Source organism: Microcaecilia unicolor, chromosome 2 (genome assembly GCF_901765095.1).
Source record: "Microcaecilia unicolor chromosome 2, aMicUni1.1, whole genome shotgun sequence".
Classification (NCBI taxonomy): Eukaryota; Metazoa; Chordata; class Amphibia; order Gymnophiona; family Siphonopidae; genus Microcaecilia; species Microcaecilia unicolor.
Window position 1 is genome coordinate 356096889 of NC_044032.1, and position 16139 is coordinate 356113027.

General features: G+C 45.5%; 1 protein-coding gene across 1 annotated transcript in view; it reads right to left on the reverse strand.

Moving 5' to 3' along the window:
• The window catches only part of TEX15 (testis expressed 15, meiosis and synapsis associated), a 330552-nt gene extending 315300 nt beyond the window's left edge, over window positions 1-15252 (reverse strand). The window contains 2 exon segments of the mRNA XM_030192116.1: window positions 11785-11950; window positions 15126-15252. Coding sequence (XP_030047976.1) covers window positions 11785-11950; window positions 15126-15252 — 293 coding nt within the window.
• Window positions 15253-16139: the final 887 nt, after the last annotated feature.

The window sequence follows — 16139 nt, forward strand, 5'->3', positions numbered from 1 at the left end:
GCCAGCAAGGTACAATCAAGATCATGGTTAAGAGGTCTTGCTTGAGTTTCAGCAAAGTGTTTCTCACCAGAGGTATGGGAGGATACGCATACAGAAGGCCTGCTCCCCAGTGTAGGAGAAAGGCATCTGACGCTAGTGGGCCTGAAACTTGGAACAGAACTGAGGGACCTTGTGATTGACTTGAGTGACAAAAAGATCCACAGAGGGGGTGCCCCACGCTCAGAAGATCTTGCGGGCAACACCCATATTCAGCGACTACTTGTGAGGTTGCATTACCCTGCTCAGTCTGTCGACCAGGCTGTTTACGCCCCCCAGATAAGTGGCTTGGAAAAATATGCCATACCAGCTTCCTGAGACAGAGGGCAAGATCCTGTGCCGCCCTTGCTTGTTGGTGTAGTACATTGCAACCTGATTGTCTGTTTGAATCAAGATGATCTGGTTGGACAGCCGATCTCTGAAAGCCTTCAGAGCGTTCCAGATCGCTCCAAGCTCCAGGAGGTTGATCTGAAGACCTGTTTCCTGGAAGGACCAAGCTCCCTGAGTGTGAAGCCCATCTACATGAGCTCCCCATCCTAGGAGGGATGCATCCGTCATCAGCACTTTCTGCGACTGAGGAATTTGGAATGGTCATCCCATGGTCAAATTGGGCCTGATTGTCCACCACTGAAGAGAATTGCAAGAGTCGGTGGACAGTTGGATCACATCCTCTAGATTCCCCGCAGCTTGGAACTACTGAGAGGCTAGGGTCCATTGAGCAGATCTCATGTGTAGACCTGCCATGGGTGTAACATGAACTTTGGAGGCCATGTGACCTAATAGTCTCAACATCTGCTGAGCTGTGACCTGCTGAGACGTGCAAACCATGGACACCAGGGACAGAAGGTTGTCTGCCCATGCCTCGGGGAGATAGGCTCGAGCCGTCCTCGTGTCCAGCAGTGCTCCAACTCTTAATTTCTGAACAGGAGTGAGATGGTATCGGCTGTCACCCAGGTCGACTCCCCATCGACGTCGGTGAAGGAAGCTTCACCGCAGTCCATGCAAGCATCAGCTCTTCAACATCGCCATCGGGACCGTAGGTACTCGGCGTCAAGACAGGCTCAGTCTCGGAGGTCCTTGAGGGAAGTGCTTTCTGGCACTGAGGAGGAGCACTCGTGGGAGTCTGAGGAAGATCCCAGGTACTTTTCTTCTGATGAGTCCTTTGGGATACCCTCTGAACCTTCTCCCCTCCACCTGAAAGAACTGTCTCCTCCTGAAAGCCTCTCCTTTTCATCATTTGTGTGGGAAATGGCTGAGGTCATTCCATTCCCTGCTGATGTGGAGGATGAGCCCAGAGATGAGATGCTCGAGGTGCTGACTACACCTCTCCACCCAAGGAGGCAGTAAAGGCTCCTTTGCATAAGGTACTCCAAGAAGTCCTTATGCAAAACTGTCTGACCCCATGATCCCTAAGAAGAATGAGTCCCAGTATCAGATCCACGGTGAACCTGGGTTACCCCATAACTCCATGGTGGTGGACTCCGCCCTCAAGAGAGCCGAGAGTACTAGAAACTATGCCTCGGCGCCCCCTGGCAGAGAGGCTAGGACCTTTGATTCTTTTGGGAGAAAGATGTATCAAGCAGCTATGCTTGCTGCCCGTATCCAATCTTACCAGCTCTACACGAGCCTTCACTTGTGGAACTCAGTGAGGCAGCTGTCTATTTTTTTTTTTTGTTACATTTGTACCCCGCGCTTTCCCACTCATGGCAGGCTCAATGCGGCTTACATGGGGCAATGGAGGGTTAAGTGACTTGCCCAGAGTCACAAGGAGCTGCCTGTGCCGGGAATCGAACTCAGTTCCTCAGTTCCCCAGGACCAAAGTCCACCACCCTAACCACTAGGCCACTCCTCCAGTTGGTTGATACTCTCCTTTTCGCCAGGTAGTCAGGCAGCAGAAGGTGTGTCGTAAATTCCTTGCCAGGCACTCTTATGACTCTTTTGAAGTGGCATCCAGAATCTCTGCTCAAGGTATAGCGATGTGTAGACTCTCGTGGCTGCATGTCTCTGACTTAAACCATTCGGTCCAGCAGAGGAAGGCGGATGTTTCTTGTTGGTGGGATAACCTTTTCGGAGAGAAGGTAGAATATCTGGTAAATCAAGAAGCTACTTTCTCCTGCCGGGCGCCTTCTGCTGCATCCTCCTCATCTAGGAGGTTTCTTGCGGGGGGTCGCAGGGTGCTCCCTATTCCTATGCCAGCCTTCTCAGGCTCAGCCCCAACACGTTTGTTCCTGTCAACAGCGTGCCAAAGGCCCCTGCTGCTCCCCAGCAAAAGCAGGGGACGGGTTTTTGACTGGCTCCAGAACAGCATAGCCATTTTAACAGTATCCGTGCCAGACGACTTGCCGGTTGGAGGGAGGTTAATGTTTTTTCACCAAAGGTGGCCTCTCATAACCTCCGATCGGTGGGTTCTACAAATAGTCCAGTTAGGGTATACACTCAATCTGGAATCCACACCTCCAAATTGCCCACTGGGAGCTCATTCGTACAGCTCCCAGCACAGGCAGGTACTTGTAGAGGAACTCTCCGCCCTTCTAAAGGCCCATGTGGTCGAATCCGTCCTACCAGGGGAAGAAGACCTGGGATTCTATTCCAGGTACTTCTTTGTGCAAAAGAAAACAGGGAGGATGCGTCCCATCCTAGACATAAGGGCCCTGATTAAATTCCTAGTCCAAGAAAAGTTCAGGATGGTTTCTCTGGGCACCCTTCTCCCAATGTATCAGGAAAAAGATTGGCTATGCTCTCTAGACTTAAAGGAGGTTTACACTCACATCCCGATTTTCCAGCTCACAGGAAGTATCTTCGGTTTCAGCTGGGAACACAGCACTTTCAGTACCGCGTACTGCCATTTGGCCTAGCATCAGCTCCAAGTTTTCACAAAATGCCTAGCAGTAGACGCAGTGTCGCTATGCAGACTGGAAGTGCATGTGTTCCCTTATCTCAACGTTTGGCTAGTGAAGAGCACTTCAGAGGATGGTGCTCGGGAGTCCATGTGGATGAGTATTCAGGGTCTGGAACTACTAGGGTTTGTAATAAATTACGCCAAGTCCCATCTTATAATTCCCTCAGGGTTCAAATCGCTGGTTGTAGCCTGTATCCGTGGTCGAGTGACAGACTGTTCTCTTGTGGCTCACTCAGATGTGGCACAATTTCTGAAAGGTTCCCTTCATCTTCAACCTCCACTTCGGTGACCATGTCCTTCTGGGATGCTGAATTTTGTGCTTAGTGCGTTACAGGGCGTGCCCTTTGAACCTTTGCATTTAGCATCAGATAAATATCTCACTCTGAAGAATGTGTTTTTTGTGGCTATTAACTCGGTGCACCAGGTGTCGGAACTTCAGGCTGTATCGTGTCGGGAGCCCTTTCTTCAGTTTTCAAAATCTGGCATTACTCTGCGGACGGTTCCATCCTTTTTGTCTAAGGTTGTGTCTGCTTTTCATTTGAATCAGCCAGTTTTTCGTCCCTTCTTTAGGAAGTCAGACTTTTCGGAGAATTTTTCTCTGTGACTAATGAATTTCATTGCTCTGACCATTTTTTGTGCTTTTCTCTGGTCCCAGACGAAGTTATGATGTAAAAAGGCGACCATCGCTCGATGGCTGAAGGAAGCCATTTCTCTGGCTTACCTGAAGTTTGCGCTTCCTCCGGCAGTTTTGCGTGCTCATTCAACTCTACTTCCTGGGTGGAAACAGGTATTCTTTCTTTGGACAACATCTGTCAAGCGGCTACTTGGGCTTCTTGACATTCCTTTATTAAACACTACAGGTTTGATGTAGCGGCACGAAATGATGCTCGCTTTGGGGAGACAGTGCTCTCTCGGTGGCTTCCCATCCTATTTAGAGGATTGCTCTGTTACATCCCACCAGTTCCTGGATTCATCTGCTGCTGAGGCTAAGGAAGGTAAAATTATTACCTGATACTTTTCTTTCCTTTAGTCATAGCAGATGAATCCAGGATCCCTGCCCTGTTATTTGCCACTCATTTCTGGTTGTTGTTTTTTTAGATCTCGGATGGTGATGTTTCACTTGGTGAAAAAAAAAATGATAAGAAGAGAGAAGAGATACAACGCCTTGCGAATAGTTCAATTTGGACTCGTTTGTTTAGTTTTCTGAGTTCCAATTTCACTGTTGTGTGTTTGGCTGTCACTGCTGTGTTGTGAGGTGTTTTTTTGTTGGTTTGTTTTATTCTCCTCTGCTTTGGGGATGCAATCTATACTGAAGTGAGAGGGTCCTGGACGTCCAGGATCACTGTTTTCTCCAGTGTCTCTATCTCCACCTGCTGGTAGGCGGATACAGCCCACCATGTCCTGGATTCATCTGCTGCGACTAAAGGAAAGAAAATGATCAGACAAGACATACTTTTACCTTCCTGTACTGCCAATATAAATAGGGTCCTGGTAACCAAAAGAAAGTACCACACAAGTAGTGAGGAAAACTTTCAGGGTATTTTTTTTTTTTTAATAACTTAACTCTGTGGAAAAAAATTAGGGAACCCAAAGCTCTCTAAATTAAAGAGGTATCAAAGAATATAAGAACACTAAATAGGCCCATTCAGAGGGCTTAACACACATGGTGCACCACCCTGATGCTATTCACTGGCTCCCATGCTAGGAACAGCATTTAAGTTAAATGGGTTACCATATGTCTGGGTTTCCCCGGACATGTCCTCTTTTTGAGGTCACCGTCGGGAGTCCGGGCAGGTTTCCCACTTTTCATTATATGTCCGGGTTTCCCAGTTCGGTCACATAACCTGCACGGCAACAGCACGGTCAGGGTCGGTGCAACTTCCTTCCTGCCACCCTGTGTTTAAAACTTTTATTTTACCTCAAGTTGCAGCGGTGGCAATGAAAGCAGCAAGCTCGCCTCCAGCCTTCTCTTCTCTCTCAGTGTTCCGCCCTCCTCTGATGTAATTTCCTGTTTCCGTGAGGGCGGGACACAGAGGGAAGGGAAGGCTGGAGGCGAGTTGCTGCTTTCACTGCCGCCGCCGCGACTTGAGGTAAAATAAAAGTTTTAAACGCAGGATGGCAGGAAGGAAAAGGGGGATATTGTGGGAGAAGAGGGCGAGCAGGTGGGGCTGGGGTTGGAACTGAAACTCGGGGCTGAAAAGGGGAGAATGTCGGGGCTAAGGCAAGTCGCTGGAAATGGAGAGAAGGGGAGAGAGGAGAAATCGCTGGATATGGAGGGGATGCCAGGGGAGAGAGGAGAATTGCTGGACATGGATGGATGAAGGGGGAAGGGGAGACAGGAGAATTACTGGATATGGATGGATGAGAGGACAGTTGCACACAGATAGAGGGGAAAAGAGAGGAGAAATGCTGGACATGGATGGAGGGGAGGGAAGACATAGAAGGATACACATGTGTGGAGGGGAGAGAGGAGAAATTCTGGACATGGAAGACAGAGGAGGAAATACACATGGAGGGGAAGGAAGACAAAGGAAAGAAATGCAGATGGATGGAGGGGTGGGGAGCCAGAGGAGAAATGCTGGACATGGATGGAGGGAAGGGGAGACAGAGGAGAAATGCTGGACATGGATGGAGGGGAGGGGAGACAGTGGAGAAATGCTGGACATGGATGGAGGGCAAGGGAGACAGAGGAGAAATGCTGGACATGGATGGAGGGGAGGGAAGACAGAGGAGAAATGCTGGACATGGATGGAGGAAAGAGAGAGAAAGGAGACGCACATGGATGGAGGGGAGGAAATAAAGAGAAAAGAGATTAATACTGATGGAGACGAGGGAAAGGGAAAAGAGGAGAAAAACTACACATGGATGGAGAAAATAGGCAAAAGCTGGATCCACTCTATACCTCCTCCAGTGAAGTCCACAGAGGACCCAGCTTTTACATATGGATGTAGGGCAAGAAATGAAAAAAGGAGTAAAGTAAAGAAATAAATGGAAAGGAAGCCCTGGAAATGGAGTTAAGAGAACAGATAGCGAGCAGCAGAATCAGAGACTGGGACCAACATGATCAGAAAAACAAAGTCACCAGACAACAAAGGTAGAAAAAAAATCATTTTATTTTCATTTTAGTGTTTGGAATAGGTCTGCTTTGAGAATTTACACCTGCTGTCTTATTTTGCAATGTATTTCTTTCTGTTTTTCTGGTATTGTGCTGCATGCAGAGTCTAGCTTCTTAGGATTTCAGGTTAATTTTTGAAGATTTTGAAGAGGGGCTCTCTCTGTTCTGCATGTGTCGAGATCTGTTTGTTAGGTTCTGAGTAGGGTTACCATATGTCTGATTTTACCCAGACATGTCCTCTTTTTTAGGACACGGCCGGGCAACTGAGTGGATTATGCCAGTCTGCCCGTTTGTCCAGATTTGCGGATAAACGGGCAGGCGGGCGGGGTGTGAAAGGGGTGGGGCGGTATGTGACAGGGGGCGTGGCATGTGTCCTTTTTGAGGGGAGCAAATAAGGTAACCCTAATTTAACCAACTCTGGAACCTTAAGTAAAATCTTAACTCACCACAGACAGTGCTGCCACCAACAAATCCACTTTAGGCAAATGTAGCTTTCCAGCTCAGGTGTGGAAATGGGGTAAAGACATGAACAGCTGCTGCTACTCAAAGGGCAATGTCTGGAGTGACCCACTGAGCAGAAATAACTTCCAGGATAGGCTCATACACTGGAAAAAAGACTTAAGCAGTATTCTAGTTCTTGCCATTTTAAGATGAGCAAATGCAGGTGTAGCAGGATCAGAAGAAGAAATATTAAGAACCTGGAGAGCCTTAGGAATAAAGAAAGGTAACTTCTCTTTATGAAACACCCACATTGTGGTGGGATCATCAGAATCATCTATAAATAGTTCCCCCTCCTCTAATTCCTCCTACATCTGTGGAAAGGGACTGTCCTGAAATGACTCTCTCAGAATGATAGAGAGACAGGGGAGGAATAGACCCTACTTCTGAGCTGAAGTGCAAATATCTCTTCTTCAGGGCAGGGTCCATTAAGTGGAGACTAACAGGGGGATGATCAGAAGCAAACGCCGGCGCTAGAGGCTGTTCGTGCCATAGCCCCATGATCAGAGTCCCCAAGTGTGTGAAACAATGCGCTCGTGGACTCTGAATGAAACTAGCATGCAAATGCATGTAAGACAGGGCTCTTAGCGCAAATAGCATGCAAATTCATGCTAAACCTATTCCTCCCCAATGATCAGCGACCAGCGCGCCAAAGATTGGGTCGCTGGTCATGGCAAACCCTACGCCAGCTCCGAGCTGGCGTTAGGGTTTGCAGACCATTGGGGAGGAATGGTGAGCCCTGTCCAGCATGCATTTGCATGCTAGCAGGCCCCCATTCCCCCCACCGAAGCAACCCCCCCCCAGGAACCGATGGCTCCCCCAGTGACAGGGCTTGGAAAACAGGCAGACCTCTGGTCCCCCCCCCCCCCCAGTTCAAGGAGGGATGGAGATCCAGTGGGTCTAAAGCCACTGGATCTCCAGCCCTCCTTGAGCCTTGGGGGGGGGGGTCATCAGGGGGATCGGAGGTCCGCCGGACCTCCAGCTCCCTTTTTGCCTTGCTCGGGGCAGGGGTAGTTGGGATCTGGTGGTCCCATGGACCTGGCTTCCGATCAGGTACCGCATTCAATTCAAGCTTCTGCTACTAACCTACAAATGTACTCGATCTGCAGCCCCTCCTTACCTCTCAACCCTCATCTCCCCTTACGTTCCTACCTGTAACCTCCACTCTCAAGACAAATCCCTCCTTTCAGTACCGTTCTCCACCACCACCAACTCCAGGCTCCGCCCTTTCTGCCTCGCTTCACCCCATGCGTGGAACAAACTCCCTGAGCCCATACGCCAGGCCCCCTCTCTGCCCATCTTCAAATCTCTGCTTAAAGCCCACCTCTTCAACGTCGCCTTCAGCACCTAACCTCTACACCTCTACCCAGGAAATCTAGACTGCCCAACTTGACATTTCGTTCTTTAGATTGTAAGCTCCTTTGAGCAGGGACCGTCCTTCTTTATTTTGTACAGCGCTGCGCAACTCTAGTAGCGCTCTAGAAATGTTAAGTAGTAGTAGTAGTAGTGTTTGAATGGTCTGGGCTTTTGACAGCCCAGACCTGTCAAACAAGTGCGGGAGGATTGTGCTGAGCACATGCTCAGGCACAAACCTCTTGCACTTCTACCCCATGATCAGGGATAATTGTGTGCTTAAATTTGCATGTCATTATCTCTGATCATAGGTCTAATAATGGCCCGTGCTGTTCCAGCACTATTTTTAGAGCGCTGTTTGGAACAGAGCAGGGCTTTTGATCGTCTGCCTGTAAGGCAGGGAACAAGCCAAAATCTCCAATGGCTGAGCTAAAAAAAGAACTGTCAGTTCCCCTAACAGACTTCTGCAACGTATAAGCATTTTGGAGCAGCAGAATTAACTCGGGGGGGGGGGGGGGGTCAGAAGATCCCAGCCCTGGAGAAACCCCCAAAGCAGATGACATGTTAAGGACCTCAGAAGCAGTGCCAGGTAAAGAAGCCGCTGTCAGCGCTGCTTCCGAATCGTACTGCTGTTAAAAAGGCTGCAGGATCACTTTTGGCCCCAATGAGGAGAATGAGTCCGCATCTCTCCCACACAGAAAACTAATGAGGCCTCACCAAACAAGGCCCCCTCTGCCCGAGGAGAGCCTGCACATCCACCTGGACACTGCCCCAATACTGCTCTCCGTTTCCCACAGTGGGAGCAGCTTTTAACAACTTCAGCAGCCATTGTAAAGAAAAGGGAAAACCGCAACTGACCCAAAGGTGAAAGAAAATGGGAAGATACACTCACACTGGGAGAGCCAGCCATTGGGAGTCCTGCCTGCCAAACTCAGTGCTTCTGGAAGCACACTCAAATCCTCTACATTGCTAAAGCCCTTTATACTGGCCCAAACCAGTATCGCTCCTGCAGACAAGGCTGTGGGATTTAAAGAATTATGCCCACTTTTTTTCAGTGAGGAAGGAGAATGGAGGAAGGACTGGAGAGGGGAGAAGGGTGGGGGAGGGACCTGCAGTGACCAGGTATACCCCCTAAAGGTGGTACCACTCAGCCACACACTCGAAAGCTCTACTGAACTGAGAGACCCAGAACAGGAGCTGCCAGAACAGGAGCTGCCAACAGATGAGACCAGGAACTTGTGAGAGACTATCCATCTGCCTGCTGGAGATAGAGAACACTGACTGATCAAGGAGCAGTTCATCACTCTCTATCTCCACCTGCTGGTAGATGGTCACAACCCACAAGTCTCTTGATTCATCTGCTGCTGATGCTAAGGAAGAGTGGATTATGGGCCTGAGGCCCAGATGCACTAAACGCCACAGGAAAAGCCCTTACCTTACCAATTCCTGGTGATGCTTAGCAATTTTGAAAAAGCCAGGCATGCATGAAGGAAAATCTTTCCTTCCAACCCTTCAGCAATATCTCTCACAGCATTTACTTCTTTCATTCTTTCACAGAATTTACTTCTTTCATTGTTAGACTATTACATTATTATTTATGCTGGTTTTCAAAAGAATCATATCTGGAAAATTCAGACCACTCAAAACACTGCAGCAGATCTAATATTCTCAGTCTGCAAGTATGATAGAGTTACTCCTCTGTTAAAAGAACTGCACCTGTTACCGATAGAAGCTACGATTCATTTTAAGATTTGTGTAACAATTTTTAAAATCCTTTATGATCAAGAACTGTATTATTTGTGTGATTTGATTTAATGAATAAGAGATACTATATTGCTATGCTTTCCAAGTCCTAGAGGGCTGAGATAAAAAATGAAGCAAAATCAGAATTGTATCAAGCTCCCTTGATCTGGAATTCTCTACCTCCTAAAATAAGATCAATATGAAGCTCATCTCTATTCAGACATTTTTTTTTAAAGAAATGTTTACTTATGTAATTTTATTATTTAATGTGCTGTGCCTGTTGAATTGTGTGCGCAGCTGGGGATTGAGTGGCCATCTGCTTTTGCTGGAATCCGCAGAGAACTTGAGAGGCATTTTACGGAATATAAGCTTAATATATTGTAATGTAACTAGTATGTAAGAAAAGGTACATTTTGAAAAAATAAATTCCAAGGATCCTACTGTTTTATATTCAGACCATACCACACACTTTACTGATGGGTTAAATCTACCACTCTTTCAGTGAACAAAGTAGAGGCAAAAAGTTTTATTCAGTTTAAGAAAGCATAGAGAAGTGCAAGGAATGCTAAAGGATCAAATCATTTCAAAGAAGCTCCATGGTACCTACCTACATTAGGTAGCAAATTGACAGATGAAATGTCCACTATTTGTATTAAGGCCTGAAAGCAAAATGGTAGGGATATCACAACAGAATGAAGATAACATATTTGATCATTTCATCTTTCCCACAACCACATATATATGCCAGTCTCAGCAGACTTCACTAAGGGGCTCATTTTCAAAGCACTTAGACTTACAAAGTTCCATAGGTTACTATCAGCCTTATTTTCGAAAGAGAAAGACACCCATATTTCGACCCAAATCGGGAGATGGGCGTTTTTCTCCCATGGGCGCCCAAATCGGTACAATCGAACGCCCATTTTGGGCATCTTCAATTGCAATCTGTCGCGGAAACGGCCAAAGTTGACCGGGGGGTGTCAGAGGCGTGGTGAAGGCGGGACTGGGGCGTGTTTATCGGCCGAGGAGAGATGGGCGTCCTCGGCCGATAATCGAAAAAAGAAAGGCGTCTTTAGCGCAAATTTGGGTCACTTTTTTTGGACCCTTTTTTTTCCACAAACAAGTCCCAAAAAAGTGCCCTAAATGACCAGATGACCACCGGAGGGAATTGGGGATGACTCCCCCAGTGGTCACTAACCCCCTCCCACCCAAAAATAACTTTAAAAACTTTTTTTTTTCCAGCCTGTATGCCAGCCTCAAATGTCATACCCAGCTCCATCACAGCAGTATGCAGGTCCCTGGAGCAGTTTTAGTGGGTGCATGCACTTCAGGCAGGCAGACCCAGGCCCATCCCCTCCTACCTGTTACACTTGTGGTGGTAAATGGGAGCCCTCTAAACCGCCCCCAAAACCCACTGTACCCACACATCTAGGTGCCCCCCTTCAGCCATAAGTGCTATGGTAATGGTGTAGAGTTGTGGGCAGTGGGTTTTGGAGGGGATTTGGGGGGGCCCAGCACCCCAGGGAAGGGAGCTATGGACTTCAGAGGTAGTTAACTTTTTTTTTAATTGTTACAAGTGCCCCCTAGGGTGCCCGGTTGGTGTCCTGGCATGTGAGGGGGACCAGTGCACTACGAATTCTGGCCCCTCCCATGACCCAATGCCTTGGATTTGTTCGCTTTTTTGGCTGGACGCCTTCAGTTTCCATTATCGCTGAAAAACGAAACTGCCCAGCTCAAATCCGCACAAATCCAATGCATTTGGCTGGCATAAACCGTATTATCGTGAAAAAGATGGACGCCCATTTTTTCAGAAAATACGTTTTGTCCCGCCCCTTCACGTACCCGTTCTCGAAGATAGACGCCCATGGAGATGGGCGTTCGCGTTCGATTATGCCCCTCCAAGTAACTTTTAAGTCCCTAAGTGCTTTGAAAATATGCCTCCACAACACATAACAGCATTCAGTCCCACCCTATTTACTTTCACTATTGATAACTGGCATGTTATATTGGAGGGAAAATCAGCAACACACAATAAAAGAGCAACTTAGGCATTTAATTTACTAACACAATTAGAGGGATTTTTATTTAATTTTGAAATTCATTACCCTAATTTTGTAGCCTAAATTACAATTTATACAATTACCTTTTTGCAGCATATTTGTTTTCAAGATCATCATTGGAAACAAGTTTCATATCACCAAAATGCCATGAAGATTGCAGGTCATAGCTAATGTCCAACCTTGATTCTTCTAATGCATAATTCATCTCAATGTACTCCCTTCTATCTGTGTTGCAAGTTGCCAAACATACTGGAAAACAAACACATAGGAAAAAGATGTCTCTCTAATGCAGCAGGTAATTGAATGCCTGACAGCAGTGCAGCTCTATTACATTTTGTAATGCAAAGGCATCAGTTTTCCTTGTGTGTCAGCCTGTGAAATTTGAAATTGCTCATGGTGCCAACAGAGAGAAACCCAGTGATGGAGCACAACACTAATGAATTGGAGAAGGCCAGCCATAAGGGGTACTAACTTCCGAGGTGGAAGCAGAGGGGAACTGATGCTAGAAACCAAGGGGCAGCACCAGGGGCAAGGGCCTAATGGTGGGGAAGACAGAAAATTAGTCAAGAGAGCTGAGGTAGGTGATGGAGGTAAGAGGCAGGGGCCATGGGGCAAATGCTAAGGTACCTGTCTCTGCTAGGTTCTTATGGCCTGCATCAGCCACGGTTGGAGAGAGGAAAATGGGGTTGATGGACTTTGGTCTAAACCAGCATGGCTTATGTTTATGTTAAGAGGGAATGGTAGGAAGTAGATACTGACGGCCCCTTTTACAAAGGCACATTAGTGTTTTTAATGGATGCTAAAAATAAGCATGCGTTAATGCTAGAGATGACTGTATATTCCTATGGGCATCTCTAGCATTTAGAGAACGCTAATCATTAGCATGAGCTAAAAACACTAGTGCACCTTTGTAAAAGACCCCCTGAGAGGAGGAGAAAAGGCAGAGATGACACTGGGGAAATGGCAGGAAACAAGTACAAGGATGTGTACTTGGGAAGAAAGAAAAGACTGGCGATGGCAAGGGATAAGAATGAAAAAATGAGACATAAAATAGGAACAGAGCAAAATGATGTAGTGCAGGGGTAAATGAAGGAGTCAGGGAAGATGAGGAAGAGGATACTGGGGAGAAAGCAAATCTTTGGAGGGAGGAGAGGAAAGGGCAAATGACAGGAGAGAAATAGAGGGCAAGTAGAGACATGGAAGCAATGTGGAGAACTGAGAAAGAAGGATTTAAAGAGATGAATAATATGTTGTACTGTTATTTTTGTTGTTACTATAGTATAAAGTAAACGACTTTGGGTCCTCGGTTATGGGGAAAAAAAAGAAGAGCTATAAGAAGAAAAACAGAATAAAATGGAATAGAATATGAAGGAATACAAGACAAAGAAAAGGAATGGAAATGTAGGAGAGACAAAATAGCAAGAAGGGTAGATCAAACAGAGTTAAAAGATAGGTGCAAAGAAAGAAGAGATGATAATGAAGGTAAGAAAAGTAGCTGATAGGAGCAGCAGAAAGGGAATCAAAACAGGAGAAAAGACCTATTATGAAGGATAGAAAAAGGGAGAGGATGGTGAGGGTGAGAAATAAGAGAGGATTCAAGTTGGTGGTTAAAAGAAGACCTTAGACGGGTAGGGGCGGGCATCCAGTTTGGATACTCCTGATTTTAGAATGGCCATGCCACATATTTCTAAGACTCGGGAATCAAAACAACATGGTCATGTGTTTTGTTTTTTGGGGGTTCATCACAGTTCTCTGGAATAATCTTTCAAAGGCTAGTGCAGCTACATTGTTCCACACCTATCGATTAGCGCTTTCCACCTACTAAATAGGTGTCAGTAAAGGCTCACACGCTAATGGCCATGTGCTAATTGGGAAATCGGCCATTTTACAGCTGCACTAAAAGCAGCCTCAGCATGTGGGGAAAACCATATGCTAGTCATAGCACAGGCCACCTTTTTTTGCAGCTCAGTAAAAGGGCCCCTCATTTTTTTTATATTAGTTTTTGTTATTCAGCCAGAGGGAGAGAGAAAAATATACTGATGACAATAGGATATACACAGTAGTATGAAATTGTATTTATTTTTTATTTTATTTTACATTTTTTATGGACTTTTTCCTTAGAATGTGTGTGTGTTAGGCCTATCCTATCAAGACTATGGATTTCCTTTCTGACAATTTAAAATTTTTTTTTAATTATAAACCACCTATATCTGAAAATGCAGGGGCAGTATATCAAATTTTAATAAACTGTAATGATTTAAATTAGGATCTAAAATCTATACTGCTAGGAACACACTGCACAAGAGGGAAATTCTACACAAAATATGTTTTGTTGCAGAGAACTCCCTCAGAAGTAAGTCAAAGATTCCATTCTTTTGCTAGCAAAACTACTGGGACATATCTTAACAAAAAAACTGTTAGACACAAGAAAAGGCTGTATTTCCTAGTCTGAAAGAACCTGTATTTCCCACCCCAGTTTTGGAAATTTAGCTAATCATTCTAGTTCTCTAGACAGCACAACAAACATCCATGATACAGTAGTCTCAAACATCCTATATAATAATTTGCACCTCCAATGTTCCATGTCTGGCTGTCTGGGTTCGTAACATCTCCTGACGTCAGCCAGCCCCCAGCGTTCCATTCCCCCTCACTGTCCCGCCCTCGCCTCAAGACGTAATGACGTCAGAGGGCGGAACAGTGACAGGGAAGGGAACGCTGGAGGTGAGCTGATGTCAGGAGGGATGTTACGAATGGAACGGAAGCCAGCGCCAGCCAGCCAGAGAACGCTCAGGTACAAATCGAGGGGATGAAAGAATCGCGAAACATCGAGAGGAGGGGAGGGGAAGGTGAGGGCAGGGCAGAGGAGAACTGGTGAACATGGATGGGAGGGGAGGACAGTAGAGGAGAGAATCGCAGGACACGTATGGGAGGGCAGGGAAGAGGAGAATTGTGGGACATGGAGGGGAGGGCAGGGGAGAGAGAAAAAAAAAGAAGCTTACATGACAGCCTTCCTAGGGCCCCTTTCATTATTGAGGAAACGGGCATGGTTCCACTAGTGTGCAAATAACTCATATGTATTTATTAGATACCATGAAAATTAAAGTGTTTTAATGTTCCTCTACAAAAGGCCTGGGCATTGCTGCAAAACAACAGTTAACTACAGGCCTTTACATTCTTTCTGGACTGATTTTCTTTTTGTTCATTCAAACCAACCATGGATATCACCATTTAAACAACTTTATATAACATATTAACAAAGATCAACAAATTATAGATAATACACTCTTACTGATTAGCTTTTGATAAATTACCTCAGTAACTACAGATCTACAAATTTATTTGTAGATCTTATTTCTATGTATCGTGAACTAACACAGCTACAACATGCTTAGTAACTTGGTTCAACTTTTCGATCCCACTATACCTTTATTAGTACTTCTTCTTAGCTTTGGAATAGTGAAGTTCTTCAAGGCCTCTGTTTCTACTAACACAACACCTGGCATTTGGGAAGTCCTTTGTGTCAGTGTTTTCCCTCCAACAGTTTCTTCCATTTTGGAAATCAGTCTAAATGAAGAATACAGGCAAAAAAAAAAATCATATTACAGGTTGTAGTCCTTACTAAGAACGCAACCATTTAAGCTCTTTAATTTTGACAGTTTCCTTGACATATCCAACCAATGGAATCAGTCATTTTATACAATACTATGCTCCCTTTAGGACCTTCATCACTACAGCAAAAATACCACTTCTACATATTTGAACATCTCATTTACTCTGTAGCAAAGCTAACTGAGGGGAGGGGCAAAGCTAACTATGTTCTTTTTTTTATCACCAAACAAAGGAAAATAGTATTCTAATTCTAGAATGCTTTCTTGCAGAGATTCTTGGCCACTTACCATGACTAAAATAAACTAGTTGTCTTATCAAACATGTTCTGCAGCAGCTATGGCTATTGTTAACATGTATTACTGACTGATATGGTTAAAACAAATCCTGAAACTTACAACATAACATGCAAACATTAGAAGTGTCATTCAGTTGGCTTCTCCTTTTTACTCTTATTTGTATAAACTTCTATCATATTCACTCTCAGTCTTCTCCAAGCTATATAGCCCTAACCTGTTTAGCCTTCCTTCATATTGGTGGTGGTGGTGGGGGGGGGGGGGGGGGTGATCCATCACTTTTATTGCTGTTGTCACTCTTCTCCGAAGCTATTATGAGATGGGACAAGAATTCTACACCTTTAGTTGATTCATTAGATCAGAAGTACTTTATTAAGAAATATAGACTGCATAGAATCCCTTCACTTACTGGCAATAGTTTTAAGAGTTGAGGATTGTTTTAGCAGTGAAAAACAAAAATAATTTAAGAGCCCTTTTACTAAACAGTGGCAAGTTAAGAACATAAGAATAGCCATACTGGGTCAGACCAATGGTCC